Source organism: Melanostigma gelatinosum, assembly GCF_949748355.1.
Source record: "Melanostigma gelatinosum genome assembly, chromosome: 19".
Taxonomy (NCBI): domain Eukaryota; kingdom Metazoa; phylum Chordata; class Actinopteri; order Perciformes; family Zoarcidae; genus Melanostigma; species Melanostigma gelatinosum.
Window position 1 is genome coordinate 22753349 of NC_136652.1, and position 24184 is coordinate 22777532.

The window sequence follows — 24184 nt, forward strand, 5'->3', positions numbered from 1 at the left end:
AATTACCTTTAAAAATGGGAAAAACATATTTTTGATGTTAATAAGTGATTTAATGTAGTATATAATGACGGATCCGTTTTAATACTATAGTACTATCGCACTATAGTACGATAGTACTATAATGTTTGATCATCGTCAGTCTGATTTTGTCTCACTAAGCTTCTGTGACTTTGGTTTGAAAAGTGTTGTAGTAATAAAGTTTATTATATTTACTATTACTGGAGGTTTACTTTGAAAGGCTCTACAGGAAGTAGAAAGAATGAAGTAGTTTCATGTTTCATCTAAAAAGTCAGAGACTCAGACGTTTAAGGACAGCTGGTCAGAATACAAGTACAGTAAGTAGAGCAGTATTACTACAGCAAGTACAGCAGTGATACTACAGCAAGTACTACAGTATATTAGTACAGTACATATACTACAGCAGTACTCAGTACTGATGGCTAAATGGGGTGAAGGAGATCCTCGATGGATCGTTGAGCAGACGGAACAAACGTCAACAACTGGCACTGGTCTGTATTTATTATTATTATTGTTATTACTACTATTATTGTTATTATTATTACTATTGTCATTAATATTATTACGATTGTTATTGTCATTATTACTATTGTTATTATCATTATTACTATTGCCATTATTATTATTGTTAGTGGACCACAGAGAAGAAACTCAAACATCATCTGACAGATGTAAAACAAGTTATTATTGTATTATAATAGATATAATCTATTATAACATATAATATCGTGTATTATATTATAATACAGATAGTATAATATATACTATATATATTATACTATATAATATATTATAATATACTATAATATCTAATATTATCACATACTATATTATAACATTATAATATATTATAAATAATAATATATTATTATATATAATAGAGTGTCTTTGTTATTCGATCCTCCAGCTGTTCAGATATTTTTAAATGTCCTGTCAGAGGAGGGCGAGGCTATATGACTAGCTCTGCATCATCAACTCATTCTATTTCCTCCTCCTCCTCCTCCTCCTTAGGACAGAGCGTGATGTGAGCTCCTGGTCCTCGGTGCTACTCCGTGACCTCCTCCTAGGAGTCTCTCTTAAAGGGCCGGAGGGTGTAGTTGAGCTGACGGAGGTCGACGGACTTGAAGGAGAATCTTCCATCAACAACCGGAGAGGAAAACTCTTCTTCTTCTATGAGTGGAGGCTGAGGGCCAGCTGGCTGGGTCAGTCATGATGACATCATGACAAACATGCTAACATGCTAACAAGACACACACGCAAACATGACAAACATGCTGACAAGACAAACATGCTAACATGACAAACATACTAACAAGACAAACATGCTGACAAGACAAACATGCTAACATGACAAACATACTAACATCACAAACATGCTGACAAGACAAACATGCTAACATGATAAACATACTGACAAGACAAACATGCTAACATGACAAACATACTAACAAGACAAACATGCTGACAAGACAAACATGCTAACATGACAAACATGCTGACAAGACAAACATGCTGACAAGACAAACATGCTAACATGACAAACATACTAACAAGACAAACATGCTGACAAGACAAACATGCTAACATGACAAACATGCTAACAAGACAAACATGCTAACATGACAAACATACCAACAAGACAAACATGCTAACAAGACAAACATGCTAACATGTTATTTTAACAGTACTATGTGTCTCTTTGTGACGTTAGCTTCTCAAAGCTAAAAACAAGAACGATGAGCGTCCGATAACTAAAATGTTTGTGCCACCGTGAAGATAAAAGTTAAAAACGTCTTTGGGTTTGATATCCAGCTCTTCTTCTGTGGTGTTAACTGTTTCTTGTCTGCAGGGACGTCCAACAGCGGCGTGAAGTTCAGAGGAACCGTTGACGTTTCTAACTTATCGGACGAGAACGACCTCGACGTTCGTACTACTTCCTGTTCCTGGTATTGATCGCTGTACTGATAGATGAATTGATCATCATATTGATCACCTCATTCCCGTCCAGATCTCGGTGTCTCTGTGCAAAGACCAGCCCGACACGCCGCTCCTCGGCCTCATGAAGAAGACCGGCGTTCAGGAGGTCCGGAGGGTTCTGGGCGAGTTCGTCCACCGGCTCAAATCAGGTCCGTTACCCAGAATGCATCTACCCTAACCAATCAGTGATGATCCCTGTAGTAACCTGAGTGACCTCATAGAGTTCAGTCAAGGTATGATCCTCGCTAAGGCCGACCAACCGGATCCATCTGAACCTCAGAACCAGAAGGACCAGATCCAGACCAGTATAGCTCAGACCCAGAATAACCAGATCCAGACCAGTAGAGCTCAGGTAGTTACACATCCAGACATTCAGCTGAGACCGGTGTGGAAGTAACCTCTGACCTCTGTTTTATCCTACAGAAAAGCTCCACCCCCAGGTGTTCCTCTGGCCCCGCCCCCTCCCTCCCAGGTGTTCCTATCAAAACCTGCACCTTTAATCTGACGGAAACCTTCCAAACGTCTCCTGATGAGCTGTACAGGACCTTCATCAGCCAGGAGGTACCAGACCAGAACAGGCCAGGGTAAAACTAGGCCGAACCAGTTCAGACCAGGGTAAAACCAGGCCGAACCAGAACAGACCAGGGTAAAACCAGGTCAGACCAGAACAGACCAGGGTGAAACCAGGCCGAACCAGAACAGACCAGGGTAAAACCAGGTCAGACCAGAACAGACCAGGGTGAAACCAGGCCGAACCAGAACAGACCAGGGTAAAACCAGGTCAGACCAGGACAGATCAGGGTAAAACCAGGTCAGACCAGGACAGATCAGGGTAACACCAGGTCAGACCAGGACAGATCAGGGTAACACCAGGTCAGACCAGGACAGATCAGGGTAACACCAGGCATAACGGTTTTATGTGAAGCACTTTGAATTGCCTCGTTGTTGAAATGTGCTATACAAATAAACTTGCCTTGCCTAGTAATGCAGTGTTGTAGTAGTACTGCAGTTTTGTGGTGGTGATGCAGTATTGTAGTAGTATTGCAGTGTAGTAGTAATACAATATTGCAGCTTCTAATAACACCATGTGAATATTGCTAAAGAGACCGAGATGGAGTAGTGCCAGTGAAATGTTTGTGGCTGCAGGAGTCAATACTTTCCAAACGGTTTTAAGAAATCGTACGTATAAATGTATTTGACCTTCTCCTCAGTTCGTGCAGGTGTTCACTCGCTCGGCTGCTCGGGTGGACGGTCGGAGAGGAGGACAGTTCCAGATGTTGGACGGCAGCGTCAGAGGAGAGTTCACACAGCTGGTGAGGTAACAGCTGCTCAGCCAATCGGTGCAGAGTTGTCGCATCACCATGGTAACCAGACCGTCGCTCCTCCCCTCAGGTACCGAACCGAAGGATCGAGATGAGGTGGCGGTTCAGAACGTGGCCCAGTGGTACGTCTGTGATGAGGAGAACCTTCTCTGCTGGTGAGTTCAGGGACAATCTGACATCTGAGCTTTGTCTCCTTCAGAACACTACGCCTCCGTCAGTCTGGAGCTGGAGGAGCGAGGAGACGAGACGGCGCTGAGGATGGAGTGTGGAGGAGTCCCTGAAGGAGAGGAGGAGTCCACCAGAGAGGGATGGAGCCGCTTCTACTTCAGGGCCATCAAACAGGTGTTTGGATAATGAGAGGCTCCGCCCCCTAGAGGCTGAACTGTGTCATTACGTGAGCGTGACATCAACGTCTTAAAGGAACAGTTCAAAGGTTTCATGGAGGCTCACAGCATGGTAGCATAGTTTAGCATAGTTTAGATGAGCATGAAGACTAAGTGTCAGCCCAGCTCCATCAGAAGTTTAAAAAAAAGAACCAACTAAACCAACGGTTTGATCCGTTGTGTCTGAATCATTGTGTCAATAAAGTTTGGCTAGTTCAAGTCTTCCTGTCGATGACTGATTGGTTCTGTCATCTGAGTCATTGTTTTTTTTTCTTTTTTTAATTGTTTCATTAAAGCAGCAAAAATAAAATGTTTACTGAAAATAAAGTAATAAAACATCAACACACTCATTTTCTTTACAGTTTTATTCATATTTTTACAACATAATGTTTTTTTCTCCAATCAGAAACAACAAAGTAAAAATACTCAAAGTACACATTCATTTATAAGACAAATACACAATAAAAACACCAAAAACACAAACATTTAAAACACATCAAAGCCATTTGAATCTGGAAGGATTTCATATTTTACAGAAATGTGAGTTTTAATATTTACATTCAAACAGATCAATAAAAAAATATGAACATGAGCTCAGTGATATCAAATCTATTACAATGATCAGACATCAATAAAAACAATTAAATATCAGTTATGGATTTCTGTAACATTGATCCAGTTTAGAGGAGGTCAGCAGGGCGGAGCTAGAAGACTTCCTCCTCCTCACAGCCATAGTCTGTAAAACATCAATCAATCAATTAATATATCAACCAACCAACGAACCAATCGTTACTATCTATTCAACTTTATAAATACTTCTTCGTGAACGGTTTCCTCTTCTGACAGCGTTAGTGGTCAGTGATTAGTGGTCAGTGATTAGTGGTCAGTGATTAGTGGTCAGTGATGAGTGGTCAGTGATTAGTGGTCAGTGGTGCGTGATTAGTGGTCAGTGATTGGTGGTCAGTGATGAGTGGTCAGTGATTAGTGGTCAGTGGTGCGTGATTAGTGGTCAGTGATTGGTGGTTAGTGGTCAGTGATTAGTAGTCAGTGGTCAGTGATTAGTGGTTAGTGATCAGTGGTTAGTGATTCGTGGTCAGTGATTAGTGGTCAGTGATTAGTGGATAGTTATTTGTCATCAGTGATTCGTGGTCAGTGATTAGTGGTCAGTGATTAGTGGATAGTTATTTGTGATCAGTGATTAGTGGTCAGTGATTAGTGGTTAGTGGTCAGTGATTAGTGGTCAGTGATTAGTAGTCAGTGGTCAGTGATTAGTGGTTAGTGATCAGTGGTTAGTGATTCATGGTTAGTGGTCAGTGATTAGTGGTCGGTGATTAGTGGTTAGTGATCAGTGGTTGGTGATTAGTGGTTAGTGATCAGTGGTTAGTGGTCAGTGATTAGTGGTCCGTGATTAGTGGTCAGTGATTAGTGGTCAGTGATTAGTGGTTAGTGATCAGTGATTAGTGGTCAGTGATGAGTGATTAGTGGTTAGTGGTCAGTGATTAGTGGTCAGTGATTAGTGGTTAGTGGTCAGTGATTATTGGTTGGTGATCAGTGATAAGTGGCAAGTGGTCAGTGATTAGTGGTCAGTGGTTAGTGATTAGTGGTCAGTGATTGGTGGTTTGTGATTAGTGGTCAGTGATTCGTGGTCAGTGATTAGTGGTCAGTGATTAGTGGTTAGTGGTCAGTGATTAGTGGTTAGTGGTCAGTGATTAGTGATTAGTGGTCAGTGATTAGTGATTGGTGATTAGTGGTTAGTGATCAGTGGTCAGTGATTAGTGGTCAGTCATTAGTGGCTAGTGGTTAGTGGTTAGTGATTAGTGGTCAGTGGTTTGTGGTCAGTGATTAGTGGTCAGTGATTAGTGGATAGTTATTCATGATTAGTGGTCAGTGATTAGTGGTTAGTGGTCAGTGATTAGTGGTCAGTGATTAGTGGTCAGTGATTAGTGGTTAGTGATCAGTGGTTAGTGATTAGTGGTCAGTGATTAGTGGTTAGTGATTAGTGGTCAGTGATTAGTGGTCAGTGATTAGTGGCTAGTGGTCAGTGATTAGTAGTTAGTGATCAGTGGTTAGTGATTAGTGGTCAGTGATCAGTGGTTAGTGGTCAGTGATTAGTGATCAGTGATTAGTGGGCAGTGATTAGTGGTCAGTAGCTAGTGATTAGTGGTCAGTGATTAGTTATTAGTGATTGGTGATTAGTGGTTAGTGATCAGTGATTAGTGGTCAGTCATTAGTGGCTAGTGGTCAGTGGTTAGTGGTCAGTGGTTAGTGATTAGTAGTCAGTGATTAGTGGTCCGTGATTAGTGGTCAGTGGTTAGTGATCAGTGACCAGTGATTAGTGGTCAGTGATTAGTGGTCCGTGATTAGTGGTCAGTGATTAGTGGTCAGTTGTTAGTGGTCAGTGGTTAGTGGTCAGTGATTAGTGGTTAGTGATTAGTGGTCAGTGGTCAGTGATTAGTGGTCAATGATTAGTGGTCAGTGATTAGTGGTCAGTGATTAGTGGTCAGTGGTTAGTGATCAGTGATTAGTGGTCAGTGATGAGTGGTCAGTGATTAGTGGTTAGTGGTCAGTAATTAGTAGTCAGTGATTAGTGGTCAGTAATTAGTGGTCAGTGATTAGTGGTCAGTGATTAGTAGTTAGTGGTCAGTGAGCAGTGGTCAGTGATTAGTGGTCAGTGATTAGTGGTCAGTAATTAGTAGTCAGTGATTAGTGGTCAGTGATTAGTGGTCAGTGAGCAGTGGTCAGTGATTAGTGGTTCGTGGTCAGTGATTAGTAGTCAGTGATTCGTGGCCAGTAGTTAGTGGTTAGTGGGTCTGTGACCTCTCCTTCCTGTAGGTTTTCAGAATAAAAGCCTGGACTGACCTCCTACGAGCTGCAGAGCGCTGACACACTCCTCCACCTCCTCTTCCTCCTCCACCACAGTGGTTGGAACAGAAGGGGCGGAGCTTCTGTCTGGTTCAAGTTTAGTAGTCACTTCGGATGAAGTCTCTGTTGTCATGGTGACAGTGTTTTCTGCCTTCGAGGTGAAACACATTGAGTTTAAAATAAGATGTGATGTAATATGTTTTTATATAAAGACAATGGGCAACCATTAAAATATTTAATCGCATGAATTTTTTGCGATTAATCGCGATAATCGCATTGTTATTGCAAAGTTCAATCATGAATTAAAAAGTAGTGTATTGCGCACGTATATTTTGAAAGTACTGCTATATGAACAAAAGTGCAATAACATTTGGTTTAAACACTTTAAACACATCAGGTTATTTTTAACAGCAGTATTCTCTTTACACAGTAGCGATCATATTTCTTATATTATATCATTCTTATATCATATGTATATTTTCCCGTTCACTCACGAGATGCAGGCAGCATGTTTTATACTTAATGTGAATATAATTCACTTTGTCGGCATCTTATTCTGAAAACCGGATGTTCATCTGAAGAAACCGGATGTTGTCTCACGTTAATATTTCCGCTAACTTTCAAAGTCCTTCGCTCGCTCCTGACCTGTGCCGTTTGAATGAGTTTACCGTGAATGTCAGCATATAGGTGCACTAACATTCTATTCTATTACACCTCTCTCTCTCTCTCTCTCTCTCTCATATAACTGATAGCTTCAGATGTCCCACCTGACAGTTTCCCTGATTTCAGCCAGTTTAGCATATCTGCATGAATGTTGCTGAATGAATGAAGTTAGCTGTTAGCTGACATTAGCTGCACAAGCTAGGCTGGCTAGTGTATGTAAAAGACAGTCTGGCAGCAGAAGCTGAAGTGCATTTATTTATTAAATTGCACGTTTTTAATTTTAAATTTAAAACAAAGGGAATTTTTATAATTCATGTAACCGAGCGTCTTGGGTTCGTGTATAAGGGCACTTATCATACAGTAGATTAGACATCTTGTATCAGCCCACGGCTACTCTCTTTATGATTGTTTTCTCCTTTGGCCAGAGGCGGGGGTTGCGCCTTCGCTACGGCAACCCTCAAGGGACATATCATCGTCAACACCAGAAGAACGACAGACATGAGACAGTCTGTTACATTCAGGTTTTTATTTTGTGAAAATTATATTTAATATTAATTATTACACCATTAGACCACCATTACATTTTTCCACTCGCGCACCCCCTAGAGGCAGCTCACGCACCCCCAGGGGTGTGCGCACCACACTTTGGGAATCCCTCTGTTAGCTCGTCTTGCTTTAGTTTCTCTCTACTTCTCCCACACACTGCATCAACGTAGTCTGCTGAAGACTTCCTCCACGGACTTTCAAAATAAAAAAATGTGTTAACGCGCTCTAAAATAATTGTCTGCGTCAATTAATGAATGCGTTAACGCGATAATAATGCGTTAACTTGCCCAGCACTAATAAAGATAAATGTATATTTACTAGGGGTGTAACAATACGCGTATTCGTATTGAACCGTTCGGTACGAGGCTCACGGTTCGGTACGCATGACGAACCGAATACGTTTGAATACAAAAAATTTAAAAACAGTTCGGTACGTTTCGGTACAGTAGAAGACTATAAATGTCAGAGAAATGTACTTGATTTTAAAATATATTTATTCATTACAACTAACATCATGAAGTTATTCTTTGACTTTGAACAATGATGGAACTATACCTGAGTGACTCATCTTCTGGGGTGGTTTCTTAGCAACACATCAGCATAAAAAACAAAAGCTGCTCCTTAATGTGATGTAGTATTGTTGCTTACATCTTGTGTTGTTGCTTACATCTTGTGTTGTTGCTTACATCTTGCAAAAGAGATTTTTAATCTCAATGGGACTACCTGCTTAAATAAAGGTTTTTAAACGTATTCGGTTCGTCATGCGTACCGAACCGTGAGCCTCGTACCGAACGGTTCAATACGAATACGCGTATCGTTACACCCCTACTAGCTAGCTAACTAACCAGCTCTGAAGACTAGCTAGCAAACTAACTAACTGAAGCAGTCTGGAGTATACATAACATTTATACATGTTTATATTAGTGATGGGCGTTAACGCATTAATTAATTAACGCCAACAATTATTTTATCGCGCGTTAACGAAGGTTTTTCCTTATTAAAATATATATATATAGTAAAGTGCATTGCTCACTGGCAGCGGTGGAGGAAGTCTTCAGACTGCGTTGGTGCAGCGTGTGGGAGGAGTTTAACGTTAGATAAACTAAAGCAACACAAGCTAACATGCTACAGAGAAGTTTAGAGAAACTAAAGCAACACAAGCTAACATGCTACAGAGACGTTTAGAGAAACTAAAGCAACACAAGCTAACATGCTACAGAGAAGTTTAGAGAAACTAAAGCAACACAAGCTAACATGCTACAGAGAAGTTTAGATAAACTAAAGCAACACAAGCTAACATGCTACAGAGAAGTTTAGATAAACTAAAGCAACACAAGCTAACATGCTACAGAGAAGTTTAGAGAAACTAAAGCAACACAAGCTAACATGCTACAGAGAAGTTTAGATAAACTAAAGCAACACAAGCTAACATGCTACAGAGAAGTTTAGATAAACTAAAGCAACACAAGCTAACATGCTACAGAGAAGTTTAGATAAACTAAAGCAACACAAGCTAACATGCTACAGAGAAGTTTAGAGAAACTAACGTAACGATGGCCTGCCTCGGTCGGCGCTAGCTGCTATTGGCCTGTCTCGAACGATTCCGTCGTGACGCCCTTTCCGGTCATTACGCTGTCATTTTCTTCGGCGATCGCCAACCAAACGTAAATAATATTAATTCATACATATCAAATAATCTATGTGTCAAATTTCATGAATATATATGGACGTTTATATGTCTAAATACTATAGGAAAGTGACTTTGATGAGAGAAAGCAGAAAGAACGCTCGGGCGACGCTAAAACAGCTCAAACTGATATTAAGGAGCTTTTATTGCATCATTTGAAGTTGTTGAAGCGTGATATCTTATTGTGAAGGACAGAACTACGGTCCCGGATGTGTTGACAGCATTGATGGTCATTTTTGCGACCCTGGAACAAGCGAATATCCCCGAAAAACCAGCAGCAGCCAGTGTTTACAACGAGGATAGAAGTTCGAACGGATTAGGCCAAGAGCAGTGCACGGCTAATTCACCCGTGTTAGCATCGTTTTAACGACTCTGGTAAAGGCAAAGCTAACTGTAATAATTACAACAATATTTCTTTTGAAAGGTACGAAGTTTAACTTCAGTTTAACACCATTAAATCAACTGAAAACATTACACGATCATTTTTATCAACATTGTAAGTGAATTGTATTGAAACATGAGCTAAAAACTGTCCGATTTGGGGTACAACTCCGTTAAAGCAACACAAGCTAACATGCTACAGAGAAGTGGAGACAAACTGCAGGTGAGTGTTGTGGAAGATGTCGGTCTGAGGAACGTTCTCAAGCTGCGTTCACGTCTCGTTTGGTGTGAACGCAGCTTTAGGATCTCAGCGAATGACGTCACGTATGAGCCTCAAGACGCACCGTCAGCAGAAGAACACACGAGTTGTGTTAAAGGAGGACGACTAAAGCCACGCGTTACAACCAGCAGCAGCTGCTGCTCTCACTGGAGACTACTGGACATCACTGGGTCACCTTCATCACCTGAGTTACAGCATCATAGTGATGAAGAGTAGAGCTGCATCATAGTGATGAAGAGTAGAGCTGCATCATAGTGATGAAGAGTAGAGCTGCATCATAGTGATGAAGAGTAGAGCTGCATCATAGTGATGAAGAGTAGAGCTGCATCATAGTGATGAAGAGTAGCGCTGGATCACATGCTCTGACTGTGATGAAGACTCAACACACACATGTAGATGAACGTGTGAAACATGTTGTTCCTGCTGCACAGCAGTGGAACGTTTCACACACTGAGCACAGATATAGAAGAGATAGAACTGCTGCCGTGTAAAGAGAATACTGCTGCTAACAACAACCTGATGTGTTTACAGTGTTTACAAACACAATGTTATTCACCTTTAGTTCATATAGCAGTACTTTCAAAATAAAAGTGCACAATACACTACTTTATAATTCATTATTGAACTTTGCGCATAACAATGCGGTTAATCGCGATTAAAAATTGTAATCGTTGCCCAGCACTAGTTTATATATATAATATGCAGTTAAATATAATATACAGTTACATATAATATACAGTTATATGTAATGTACAGTTATATATAATATACAGTTATATGTAATATGCAGTTATATATAATATAGTTATATATAATATACAGTTATATGTAATATGCAGTTATATATAATATACAGTTATACAATAATATACAGTTATATATAATATACAGTTATATATAATATACAGTTATATATAATATGCAGTTATATATAATATAGTTATATATAATATACAGTTATATATAATATGCAGTTATATATAATATACAGTTATATATAATATACAGTTATATATAATAAGCATGTACGTTTGCTCACCTGGACGTCTGTTTTCTTCTTCTTTGATGTGGAGGACAAAAGGAGTCGGACTCTAAGATGAACAAGAAGAACATTAATGTTCATATTGATGTATCTTTATGTATATATATATATATATATATATATATATATACACATATATATACACATATATATATACATATATATACACATACAAATATATGTATATATATATATATATATATATATGTGTATATAAATATATATATATATACACACATATATATATATACACATATATATATACATATATTTGCATGTATATATATCTTAAAGTATATATACATACAGTATATCGAGATGTATATCTTTATATATACAGTATATATCTTCATATATAGATACATATATCTAAGGATCTACCTCTTCCCCATGATGCTGGTGGTAGCGGCAAGCTCTCGGTTAGCGTCACTGGTCTTCCTGCGGCGGCGGCGGTTGAGTCGTCTCCGTGTGGTGGCGGCGGTGTCGGGGGGGTCGGAGGTCTCTCTACTGGGACTGCTGCCCTCCACACCTCCTGTCCCTCTGCTGTTCAGGTCTCTGAGGACGTCGTAGTTGATCTTACTGGAGATCTTCTTCTTCTCCAGCATCCTCTCGATGGCCTCGCCCGCCGTCAACGCCTGAATCTGCTCCTTCTTCTTCTTGGACTTCTTCGGCTGGAGACGGACACAATGTAACTTTATTTAATATCATAGTATATTATTATTATTATTATTATTATTAATATATATATATATATATATATATATACATACATACATACATACGTATGTATATATATATATATATATATATATATATATATATATATATATATATATATATATGTATGTATATATATATATATATATATATATATATATATACATATGTATGTATATATATATATATATATGTATATACACATATGTATGTATATATATATATATATATATATATATATATATATATATATATGTATATACACATATGTATGTATATATATATATATATATATATATATATATATATGTTAATATACAGGAACTCAACACTTCCTGCTGGATTTTCACATTAAAAGTCTTGTGATTGATGGGTGTTTCTTTGATCTTTGGATTTATTTAAATGTATCGTTGTAGCCTGTTGGGTCACTGGACCCTGAGCGTCTCTGAGGGTCTGGGGCCACCGAGGTTTTCTGAAGGTCTCTAAGGGTCTGGGGTCTCTGAGAGTCTCTGAGGGTCTCTAAGGGTCTAGGGCCCCTGAGGGTCTGGGGTCTCTGAGGGTCTCCAACCCCCACCCCCTCCTCCTACTTCCTCCCTTCTCTCTGATCATTTCGCCAACTTCTTTGACAAGAAGGTAAATTATGAATGAATGAAATTTATTTATAGAGCGCTTTTCACAGACATGACAAAGTGCTTAACAGCAGAAATTTAAAAACATAAAAAAACACAATGTGACCATAGGGTCAATAAATTACATACACAGAATAAAATAAAATAAAAAATTAAAATAAAAACATATTTTAAGAGCAGGTCTAGGACATGGGTTTTTACTCAAACGCCAGCCTAAAAAGGTGGGTTTTGAGCTGGTTCTTAAAAGTATTCACAGAATCTGCGAGGTAGAGTTGCAGGCAGAGCATTCCAGAGCCTCGGGGCCACTGCCTCAAAGGCTCGGTCACCACGTGTCTTAAATTATGTCAGATCCTCTTTCGCTCAGCCCCCCTCTCCACCCTCTCCCTCACCAGAACAACCTCTTGGACCCCCACCAGTCCGGGTTCAAGGTGGGTCACTGGACAGAGACAGCCCTCCTTGCGGTGACGGAGTCGCTTCACGCAGTGAGAGCTAACTCTCTCTCCTCTGTCCTGATTCTCCTGGACCTGTCTCCGGTGTTTGATACGGTGAACCACCAGATCCTCTCTCCACCCTCAAGGGGATGGGCGTCTCAGGCTCTGCACTCTCCGTTTGCATCCTACCTGACAGGTCGATCCTACCAGGTGACATGGAGGGGGGGCGTGTCGGAACCACGCATGCTGACTACGGGGGTTCCACAAGGCTCAGTCCTGGGCCCCCTTCTCTTCTCGCTCTACACAACATCTCTGGGTTCTGTTATTCGCTCTCATGACTTCTCTTACCATTGTTATGCCGATGACACCCAGCTGGTCTTGTCATTTCCTCCGGTGACACTCAAGTGGAGGCACGCATCGCTGCGTGCTTGGCTGACATCTCAAAGTGGATGACGACACAGCACCTCAAGCTGAACCTGGACAAAACCGAGCTACTGTTCCTCCCGGGGAAGGGTTACCCGCACAGAGACCTGTCCATCACCATTGATGATACCGTGGTGACGCCAACTCTGACTGTGAGGAACCTGGGTGTGACCCTGGACGACCAACTGTCGTTCTCAGCAAACATTGCATCGGTTACACGCTCCTGCAGATTCCTGCTCTACAACATCAGGAGGATTCACTTCCTCACTGAGGAGACGGTGCAGGTGCTCGTCCAGGCTCTTGTCATCTCCCGCCTGGACTACTGCAGCTCACTACTTGCCGGAGCCCCGGCGTCGGCCATCAGACCTCTGGAGCTTGTCCAGAAAGCTGCAGCTCGTCTGGTGTTCAATCGCCCCAAGTTCTCCCACAACTTGCCTTCGCCGTTCTCCGCGCTGCCTTCCTGTAAGAGCATCCAGTGTAAGACTCTGGTGCTAGCCTACAGGGCAGTGAAAGGAACAGCTCCTTCCTATCTCCAGGCCAGGGAGCCTTGTTTGAAGAAAGGAGATGCACTTATGACTTCTGGTGACTAGTTGTCACGCATCTGCTAAATGACTGTAATGTAATGTAATGTCCTACACCCCCGCCCGACCACTTCGCTCAGCTGCCTTGGGGCGATCGGTCGCCCGTCGCTCAGAGGTCCCTACGGCCGATCGACCCGGTCGCTGCTGTTTCCTGTTCTGACCCCTCAGTGGTGGAATGAACCGCTGCCCATCTTTCATCAGGCTGAAGACTCACCTCTTGAAGAAGTACTACCTGAGCCTTCCACTCACCACTTATTGTATTCATACTAGTTTGTTTCTGTACGTCTGCTCTGGTTTCTGCTCTTAGATGCTTGTGTAAAGGAGATGCACTTATGACTTCTGGTGACTAGTAGTTCTCTTGAATACATATGTTGAATACACTTATTGTCAGTCGCTTTGGATAAAAGCGTCTGCTTAATGACTGTAATGTAATGTCTCTGAAGGTCTGGGATCTCTTAGGGTCTGGGGTCCCTGAGGCAGTAGCCAGGTTGGTAATCCAGTCCTAATCCCCAATGAGCCCAGGACAGCCCCTGGACTCCGGGCAGGGAGACCCTGTGCTTCCCACTCACCTTCTCTTTATAGGTTCCTTGTTCCTTCTCCTTCTTGATCCTCTCTTCTTTCTCTGAGGAAGACCATGGTGAAGATGATTAACAGTCAGTAACACAAAGAGGAAGACTATGATGAAGACCATGATGAAGATGATCAACAGTCTGGAACACAAAGAGGAAGACTATGATGAAGACCACGATGAAGACTATGATGAAGACCACGATGAAGACTATGATGAAGGCCAGGATGAAGACTATGATGAAGACCATGATGAAGACTATGATGAAGACAACGATGAAGACTATGATGAAGGCCATGATGAAGACTATGATGAAGGCCATGATCAAGACTATGATGAAGACCATGATGAAGATGACCTTTCTGCTCCTTCAGGTATTCTGCGTTCTGTTTCATCCACAGCTCCGTCTTCACCTCGACCTCCCGATCGTTCAGGATGTACTGCAGCAGAAAATCAGAAGAAGAAGAACACACTACATCCTGTTCACTCCTTTCACAGTAAAAGCATCTTTACTTATTCATAATATACTGAAGATGAACTCTGTTAAACCTTTGTGAGGCTGCATGGATCAATACATCAGTGATTAATGAATGAAGTTACCTTATCAATCTCCTGATCATCGATGTCCTTCAGGTCCAACTCTCCACTCTCCGACTGCTCGTCTGTAACAACACCACAATCAACAGGTAACCTGTTTACACCGGTTTACCATGAGGGGATGATGACGCATTGACAAAGTAATGATGACGTATTGATGACATAATGACGACGTAATGACGTATAATAAAGTATTTATGATGTAATGATGACGCCGTAGTAATGACGTTTTAATAACGTAGTGATGACGTGTTGACGACGTAATGACGACATAATAATAACTTAATGATGACGTTATGACGAAGGAATGATGACGTATTTATGATGTAATGATGACGTAGTGGCGATGTAATAATGACGACGTATTGACAACGTATTTATGATGTAATGATGATGTATTTACGACGTAATGATGACGCAATGACAAAGTAATGATGACGTATTGATGACATAATGACGACGTAATGACGTATAATAAAGTATTTATGATGTAATGATGACGCCGTAGTGATGACGTTTTAATAACGTAGTGATGACGTGTTGACGACGTAATGATGACGACATAATAATAACTTAATGATGACGTTATGACGAAGGAATGATGACGTATTTATGATGTAATGATGACGTAGTGGCGATGTAATAATGACGACGTAGTGATGACGTATTGACAACGTATTTATGATGTAATGATGATGTATTTACGACGTAATGATGACGCAATGACAACGTAATGATGACGTATTGATGACCCAATGATGACGTCATACACACAGTCTGGTTTCTCGCCCCGGTCCGACTCGGTGAAGGTCTGGAAGGTCTGTTGGAGGCTCAGGCCGGCTGCAATCGGCAGTTTTCCCAGGATGACGGCCAGAGGAGCGGCCTGACGATAAGGCCCCGCCCCTATCTTGTCTGACTCCGCCTCCTGCTTGCCGTCATCTGGCTTCTTGCCCCGCCCCTCCTCCTCCTGGATCACCTCACACAGGAAGTTCTGGGTCAGGTGTTGGGCGGCAGCTTGAAGATCGGCGTCTTCGACCTCCGGCACCTCTGGTTCAGAGGTCTGGGACGAGACCTCGACGTCATCTGGGTCTGAAAAGAAGAAGTGAAGAGTGGTGACGTGGTTCAGATGTTGAGGTGGACTGACTGAGGATCAGTACGGACCGATCTCTTTGGCGTAGGCGGCATAGATTCCTCTGAGTTTAGGTCGGCTCTTCTCCAGCTCCGTCTCGATCTCGTCTTTGTAGCAGCTGATCTCTCCTGAAAGGATGAAAGGTTTAGTCCTTCAAAGGGTTAAAAAGCTGTTCAGAAAAATCCTAAAATAACTGGAAGATCAAAATCCCAATAAGTCAAAGGAGGCTCAGTATTTGTTAGATACGATACCACCTTCTATCACATCATGATAATTTTAATGTTTCATAATGTACGTCTGACATTAAAACATTCTTAGTCCACAAAGAATCACAGCAGACTTTAAATCCAGTGTTGACCAGAGATGAAGAACGACTCACTGAAGAGATCTTAAGACCAATCAGTCGACCAATCGTATCAGAGGGGGCGGGCCTAGAATAATGACATCATATTTATAAATTGTTGAAAGATCGTAGAAAAGTATGAAAGCATAAAAGTACAACTATTATGAGCTGTAACCTTTTTGATTCAAAGTATAACCATTAAACCTATAACCTGTTTTACTTTATGATAGAAGTGATTGACCATATAAACTGCATAGACTTATAAAATAGTCACTCAAAACTTATACAATCCTTCCTCTTCTGAACAGGATCAAACCAGTTACATTCTGTGTCAGCTCTAAAAGAAGGACTCATGTGTGTCATGAAATGAAGGAGGTGCCAGCCTTAGATTAGCAGAGAGACTGTGAGAGTTGGGCTTTTTCCCCAAATAGAGGATGGGACAGACTTCTTGAATAGACCCTTAGGGGTCTTACCCCCAAAGGATAGAGGACAAGAAGACCCTTCTACTGTCTTACAGCTGTTTCTGTGGCGTGTCTTCCGTTCCGTCACTTCCTGTTTTCTTCACCTACATTCCCCTGGGTCCTAAGCCCCTCCATGGAAAGAAACAGGATTACACCGTAGGATTTAGTTGTTAGTAGGTGTTGTTTAGGTTTATTTCTTTAGTTATTTATATATATATATATATATAATTTTAGTATCAGAATAGTGAAGAAAAAGTTACCCTGAAAATGCACACTCCGGTACAGTAGGTGGCGGTATGCACCTATGCAAGTAGCGAACCGCCAATGGAATTCAAAGAAGAAGCCCCCAGCTTCTTATCACCGTCTATGTATCAACGTACATTTATAACAAATACCACACACATTACGGTAATCAGCGTTGCATATGTGTCTGACCTAAATACTAGTGCTGGGCAAGTTAACGCGTTAATTTCGCATTTTTAAATAAAAAAAAGAAAAAGATTTTTTTTTTTTTTTTTAACTGAAAGACAAGAGACATACATATACATAAGAACAAGAGGATGACAAGAACAGTGGGATGAAAGCCAGCAAACATCCTGTAGTCAGACTGTCTCATGTTCATCGTTTTGTATTAGAGATATGATGTCCCTTCAGGGTTGCCGTAGAGAAAAGGCTTCCGCTGCTCTCCCTGGAGACGACTGGACATCGCTGGTAAAGTCACAGACACTCACATGTTAGTGCACCGACATGCTGACATTCACCGTAAACGCATTTAAACGCACAGATCGGGAGCGAAGGACTTTGAAAGTTAGCGGAAACATTAACGCGAGACAACATCCGGTTTCTTCAGACCAACATCCGGTTTTCAGAATAAGATGCCCACAAAGTATGAATCATATTCACATTAAGTATTAAACATGCTGCCTGCATCTCGTGAACCAAATGTTATTGCCCTTTTGTTCATATAGCACAACTTTAAAATAAAAGTGCACAATACACTACTTTATAATTCATTATTGAACTTTGCCATAACAATGCGATTAATCACGATTAAATATTTGAATCGTTGCCCAGCACTATTGTTGTTCACACTTTGTTCATCCTGCATCGCTCTTTTCTGTTCTTTAATGTAACGTTACTGGCGCAACAGAGCTGTTAGCTCCCAGCGGTTAGCAGTCTGTTGCTAGCAAGCTTTACCCAGCATGCAGTTCGGCAGAGAAATTTTATAGATGTACAATTATTAGTGCTACAAATTGTTTATCTGTCACAAACTGTTGTGTCGTGGTGTTTTGCCCTGTTAAAGAGCGTTAGTTGTGGGTTGTTCATTGTTATAAAGTTATGACCATGACTAGGGTTCCCTCTCAATCCAGCTAAGACAACTAGCTCCGATCATAGCAGCCCCAGCGGCGAACAATATATTTTGCTGCCTGTTGAAGAGCAACAGAAGTTGTTTCGGCTATGTGTGAAAAATTCATGTCGTACGGGAAATTGAAACCGGTATACCGCCCAGCCCTAGTTACATCCCACTGAGAGCGCTGAGGGCATTAGCCGTAAAAGACTTTCAAGAAGATTTAGCTACGGGGTGAGATAAAAGGCCGAAGGTATTATTCCGACACCTCCAAGAGGAACGTATATCCTCGCAGGTGGGACAGCCGACGGAGTGACCACCGTGTTAGGTGCAAAAGACTTCCCCGCCTAGAAACGGGTCAGGAGCGCTACAATATATTATGAACTGACCTTCGACTTCATCCAGCTTCCTGGCCAGCTCGTGTTCCAGCTGCAGAAGAAGAGGAGAGGAAAGATGATTGGTCAGGTCATTGATAATTGGTGAATTGTCAGCAGCCAATCAGAGACAGAGGGATCTACCTGTTGCATCTTGACTTTGTGCTGTCCGGCGGTGAAGGAGGGTGGATCACATTCCTGCTCCAGATCTACTTTCATGAACTCATCAATGGTCAGCTGACTGGTGGGCGTGTCTTCAAACTCTGTTAACCTATAAAGAGATAGAGAGGATGCTGTAATCTACAGGGATCTACTGTAGTCCACTGGGATCTACTGTCATCTAAAGTGATCAACTGGGATCTACTGTCATCTGACGTGATCAACTGGACTCCACTAAGATCTACTGCACTCCACTGGGATCTACTTTCATCTAAATCGATCTACTGCAGTCCAATGTGCATAAATGCACATTTATGCATTTTATGCATAAATGCATAAAATCATGTAGCTAAAAATGTATTATCTTTGCTCTTTGTCCAATATCCCTTCTATCCTGTTTGTTAGATGGTGACTCTATTTGGCCCTCAACGTAGTCACAATTTCTTATTGTGACCCTCTCTGTGGTTGAGTTTGACACCCTGCATATCTGCTGTATTATGCTGAAAGGTGTCATTTTGGAACGTTTTTGATTGTTGGTGTGCCGCGGGATCTTTTTAATGTAAAAAATGTGCCGCGGCTCAGAAGACGTTGAAAAACACTGATCTCCAGTGATCTACTACAGTCCACTGGGATCTACTATCATCTAGTGATCGAGTGTGATCTGCTCTCACCTCTTCCTCAGAGTGGTCTGGCAGACCTTCACAACACTGATCACATCCTTCACCGTACGACGAAACTTATGCATCCGAGCTGCCACCAGGAGAGCTGAGGAGGAGGAAGAGGAGGATGAGGAGGAAGAGGATAGAATGTAAATATTAGGTCTCTGAAGGTTCATGCTGGATACAGACTGTGTTGTCCTCCTCATTCATATCTATATTCCAGTGATGTGCATTGTTGCCGTGTTAACGGCGGCCATGTTGTACCTGCTCCACAGAGACCTGATGGTCGTCGTCCTGTGTGCATCCAGTCCCTCTTCATCCTCTGGACCAGACGAAGAGCCGTCATAGAAACCTCATGAGTCTTCATCCCAAACTCCATCAGGTGAGCAAAACGAGGGATGTAGAGGCACGGGTCTGAGGGGGGAAAGGAGAGGGGAGGAGGAGAAGGGGAGGGAGAGGAGGAGAGGAGACAGGGGGAGGAGGAGAGAGGGGAGAGAAGAGAGAGGGGGAGAGGAGAGGGGGGAGGAGAGAGGAGAAGAGAGAAGAGGAGAGAGGGGGAGAGGAGAGGAAGAGAGAGAGGGGGAGAGGAGAAAGGGAGGGGAAGAGAGAGGAGAAGAGGGGGGAGAGAGAAGAGGAGAGGGGGCGAGGAGAGGAAGAGAGAGAGGGGGAGAGGAGAGAGGGGGAGGAGGAGAGAGGAGAGGGGGGAGAGAGAAGAGAGAGGGGGAGAGGAGAGGGGGGAGGAGAGAGGGAGGGGAGGAGAGAGGAGAAGAGAGAAGAGGAGAGAGGGGGAGAGGAGAGGAAGAGAGAGGGGGAGAGGAGAAAGGGAGGGGAGGAGAGAGGAGAAGAGGGGGGAGAGAGAAGAGGAGAGAGGGGGAGAGGAGAGGAAGAGAGAGAGGGGGAGAGGAGAGAGGGAGGGGAGGAAAGAGGAGAAGAGGGGGGAGAGAGAAGAGGAGAGAGGGGGAGAGAAGAAGAGGGGGGCGAGAGAAGAGGAGAGAGGGGGAGACGAGAGGAGAAAGGATAAGAGGGGGAGAGAGAAGAGGAGCAAGGGGGAGAGGAGAGGAAGAGATAGAGGGGGGAGGAGAGAGGAGAGGGAGCGAATCAGTCATTGTCCAGAATGATTTATTGTATTTTTTCCCCAACAACCTTTAAGAGTAAAGATCTTTCCCTCATAATATAATGGTACGTTCCCTTTAACGAAATAAATTAACAATTAAATGAATAATGGATGAATTAAATAAATAAGTAAACAATGAACTAAGTAATTCACTTAATAATTCAATAAATTAAGGAGCAGATGTTACATCATTCAAACGTCTTGTCAATAGAATAGAATCAGGTCTAAGACTCATTCGGGCTACTTTTACTCGTTATTTTGAAAACCGGAAGTAATCCCGTGTCTCTTTCCACTTGGTCCAGTCCGACTTCTTTAATGGTCTGAGCCGTTAGAGTCGATGCGTTCATTCTCACTGTTAACCACCGTCTCATCAATAAAGTTTTATTGCAGGTCCTCTGGCGTAGCAGCAGGATCGAAGATGGCGTCCAGAGAAACAAACAGCGGGTACCGGAGTGAGTTTAACGTTAACGGAGCAGACCGTTAGAGACACGGTTTAACGGTAACGAGCCAACGTGTCAGTGGTAACGTTACGTTCAGGAGCCCGACAGGTGATTATATTTCTATGTACAAACGTAGTGCTGTAACCATGTAAACCCCGCCTCTCTCTGGGTGTCCCACAACATAAAACAAACACCTCTTATTCTAAAGATGATCAATATTAGTATTATATTAATATTCAGAGTACATTTACACAAACATGACGTTATGTCACGTGACGTAGTAACAGCTGTCTAGATCCACGTCACTGATCAATAGTTAAGTGATTAATTCAGACAGAATAGAGTTATAGATTATAATCACATTCATCTCTCTGACAGGAAACAGTCAATGCTGTGAAGTCGAGACTTCAGAGGAGGAGAAGAAGATGGCTGCTGAACTGTTCTCCACCACCCTCCCTCACAGTAAGGAGGAGGAGGTGAAGAAGAGTTTCATTCAACCAGATGAACCTGAACCACCGGATGAAAACACCAATGAAGAAGACGATGTTCAGATGAACTCCAGAGAAGAAGACAGATGGAAGAAAACACAGCCCACGCTGAGAGAGAGGTGTGTGTATGTACATGTGTGTGTATATATATATATATAAATATATATATATACACACACATGTGTATATATAAATATACACATGTATATATGTGTATATATATATACACACTAGTTTAGATATGAGGAGTAAACACTTGTTTACACTGTGTGCACAATTATTAGGCAAGTTGTATTTGAGGATTAAAAGACGACAGAGCTCTCGTTCAATCCAAAATGTTAATAAACCTCAAACCTGAATATTTACGAAAGTAAAAGTGAGGTTTTGTCTTTCTTTTATTTTTATTTGTTAAAGTAATAATAATAATAATAACAATGAGAATAATAAACAACTAAAAATTTACAAATTAACATTTCTGACATTTCAAAGAACAAATGGGTGAGCAATATATCCGCCCTTCTTTTAACAGTAATAAGCCTTAATTCATGATCTACCACAGCCTCCCAGACTCTGTTCAGAGAGGTGGAGTGTTTAAGAAGGGCCCACAAGTTCTCAGTAGGGTTCAGGTGAGGAAGGGGGCCATGTCGTTACTCTTTCATCTGTAAGGCCTTTACTCACCACGCCCTGGAGTACTTCATGCGATGGAGCATCGTCTGCATAACAATCATGGTCTTCTTGAAAGATGCACTTTTTCCTTTTCCACCGCTTGAAGTCTTCTAAAAACTGGCAGGAGGTTTGGCAGTCGATTTTGAGTCCATCTTCAACCCGAAAAGGTCCAAGTAGCTCATCTTTAATGATAGCAGCCCATAGCAGTACTCCACCTCGCTGGTGGACCTCTGTGCCGTTACTGATCCATCCATCTGGTCCGTCCAGAGTCACTCATCTCATCAGTCCATAAAACCTTTGAAACATCTGTCTTCAGATATTTCTTGGTCCAGTCTTGACATTTCAACTTCAGTGTGTTGTTCAGTGGTGGTCTGGTTTCAGCCTTCCTTACCGCATGTCTCTGAGCACTGAACACCTTCTGGAATATGACAGCAGAGGATGATGGGTTCCTGGTAGCTTCACGTTTCATTCTTCTCAAATCTTTGGCAGTTAATTTGAGTCTTTTTTTCTCAACACCTTTCTTGCGACCCTGTTGACTATTTGCAACAAAACGTTTGATGGTTCTGTGATCACGGCCCAATATCTTGACATTGACCGAGAGCACTGTAGTTGTTCAATAATAAAATGAATCCTCAATACAACTTGCCTAATAATTATGCATGCAGTGTACATCTGAGGAGTAAACACCTGTTGTTTTCCTTTAGGAACGCTCTGATGTTCAACAACGAGCAGATGGCCGACGTTCACTTCCTCGTCGGTCCTCCAGGAGACACTCAGAGAGTTCCTGCTCATAAGGTGAGATGCCATGTGACTGTGTGGATCTACTTCCTGTTCCTCTCTGCTCACCCTTGTGATTGGTGTTTCAGTACTTCCTGTTCCTCTGCTCACCTTTGTGATTGGTGTTTTAGTACATCCTGTTCCTCTCTGCTCGCCTTTGTGATTGGTGTTTCAGTACTTCCTGTTCCTCTGCTCACCTTTGTGATTGGTGTTTCAGTACTTCCTGTTCCTCTGCTCACCTTTGTGATTGGTGTTTCAGTACTTCCTGTTCCTCTCTGCTCACCTTTGTGATTGGTGTTTCAGTACTTCCTGTTCCTCTCTGCTGACCTTTGTGATTGGTGTTTCAGTACTTCCCGTTCCTCTGCTCACCTTTGTGATTGGTGTTTCAGTACTTCCTGTTCCTCTCTGCTCACCTTTGTGATTGGTGTTTCAGTACTTCCTGTTCCTCTCTGCTGACCTTTGTGATTGGTGTTTCAGTACTTCCCGTTCCTCTGCTCACCCTTGTGATTGGTGTTTCAGTACTTCCTGTTCCTCTGCTCACCTTTGTGATTGGTGTTTCAGTACTTCCTGTTCCTCTGCTCACCCTTGTGATTGGTGTTTCAGTACTTCCTGTTCCTCTCTGCTCACCCTTGTGATTGGTGTTTCAGTACTTCCTGTTCCTCTGCTCACCTTTGTGATTGGTGTTTCAGTAGCTCCTGTTCCTCTCTGCTCACCCTTGTGATTGGTGTTTCAGTACTTCCTGTTCCTCTGCTCACCTTTGTGATTGGTGTTTCAGTACTTCCTGTTCCTCTCTGCTCACCCTTGTGATTGGTGTTTCAGTACTTCCTGTTCATCTGCTCACCTTTGTGATTGGTGTTTCAGTACTTCCTGTTCCTCTGCTCAACTTTGTGATTGGTGTTTCAGTACTTCCTGTTCCTCTGCTCACCTTTGTGATTGGTGTTTCAGTACTTCCTGTTCCTCTCTGCTCACCTTTGTGATTGGTGTTTCAGTACGTCCTGGCGGTGGGCAGCTCGGTGTTTGGGGCCATGTTTTATGGAGATCTGGCAGAGGGTCAATCTGAGATCCACATCCCTGACGTGGAGCCAGCTGCTTTCCTCATCCTGTTAAAGTGAGTCCAGT

General features: G+C 42.1%; 2 protein-coding genes and 1 pseudogene across 3 annotated transcripts in view; 2 read left to right on the plus strand and 1 right to left on the minus strand.

The window, feature by feature from the left end:
* Window positions 1–314: 314 nt before the first annotated feature.
* Window positions 315–4031, plus strand: LOC306793097 (activator of 90 kDa heat shock protein ATPase homolog 1-like; annotated as a pseudogene). The gene is made up of 9 exons (XR_013773203.1): window positions 315–509; window positions 1030–1220; window positions 1868–1941; window positions 2027–2144; window positions 2217–2347; window positions 2419–2556; window positions 3207–3308; window positions 3388–3439; window positions 3517–4031. The product of XR_013773203.1 is annotated as an activator of 90 kDa heat shock protein ATPase homolog 1-like (transcript).
* A 105-nt stretch (window positions 4032–4136) lies between these two features.
* brf1b (BRF1 general transcription factor IIIB subunit b) overlaps window positions 4137–24184 on the minus strand; it is a 27807-nt gene continuing 7759 nt past the window's right edge. Inside the window, exons 7-19 of the mRNA XM_079290697.1 lie at window positions 19845–19994; window positions 19593–19686; window positions 18907–19033; window positions 18778–18817; window positions 16269–16364; window positions 15882–16196; window positions 15111–15172; window positions 14869–14950; window positions 14512–14564; window positions 11543–11832; window positions 11159–11210; window positions 6560–6713; window positions 4137–4436 (exon numbers count right to left, since the gene is read on the minus strand). Coding sequence (XP_079146823.1) covers window positions 4405–4436; window positions 6560–6713; window positions 11159–11210; window positions 11543–11832; window positions 14512–14564; window positions 14869–14950; window positions 15111–15172; window positions 15882–16196; window positions 16269–16364; window positions 18778–18817; window positions 18907–19033; window positions 19593–19686; window positions 19845–19994 — 1547 coding nt within the window. The 3' untranslated portion in view covers window positions 4137–4404. The remainder of the gene's footprint in view (window positions 4437–6559; window positions 6714–11158; window positions 11211–11542; window positions 11833–14511; window positions 14565–14868; window positions 14951–15110; window positions 15173–15881; window positions 16197–16268; window positions 16365–18777; window positions 18818–18906; window positions 19034–19592; window positions 19687–19844; window positions 19995–24184) is intronic.
* Window positions 21122–24184, plus strand: part of LOC306793579 (BTB/POZ domain-containing protein 6-B-like) — a 5068-nt gene continuing 2005 nt past the window's right edge. The window contains exons 1-4 of the mRNA XM_079291241.1: window positions 21122–21242; window positions 21513–21741; window positions 22993–23083; window positions 24055–24173. Coding sequence (XP_079147367.1) covers window positions 21560–21741; window positions 22993–23083; window positions 24055–24173 — 392 coding nt within the window. The 5' untranslated portion in view covers window positions 21122–21242; window positions 21513–21559. The remainder of the gene's footprint in view (window positions 21243–21512; window positions 21742–22992; window positions 23084–24054; window positions 24174–24184) is intronic.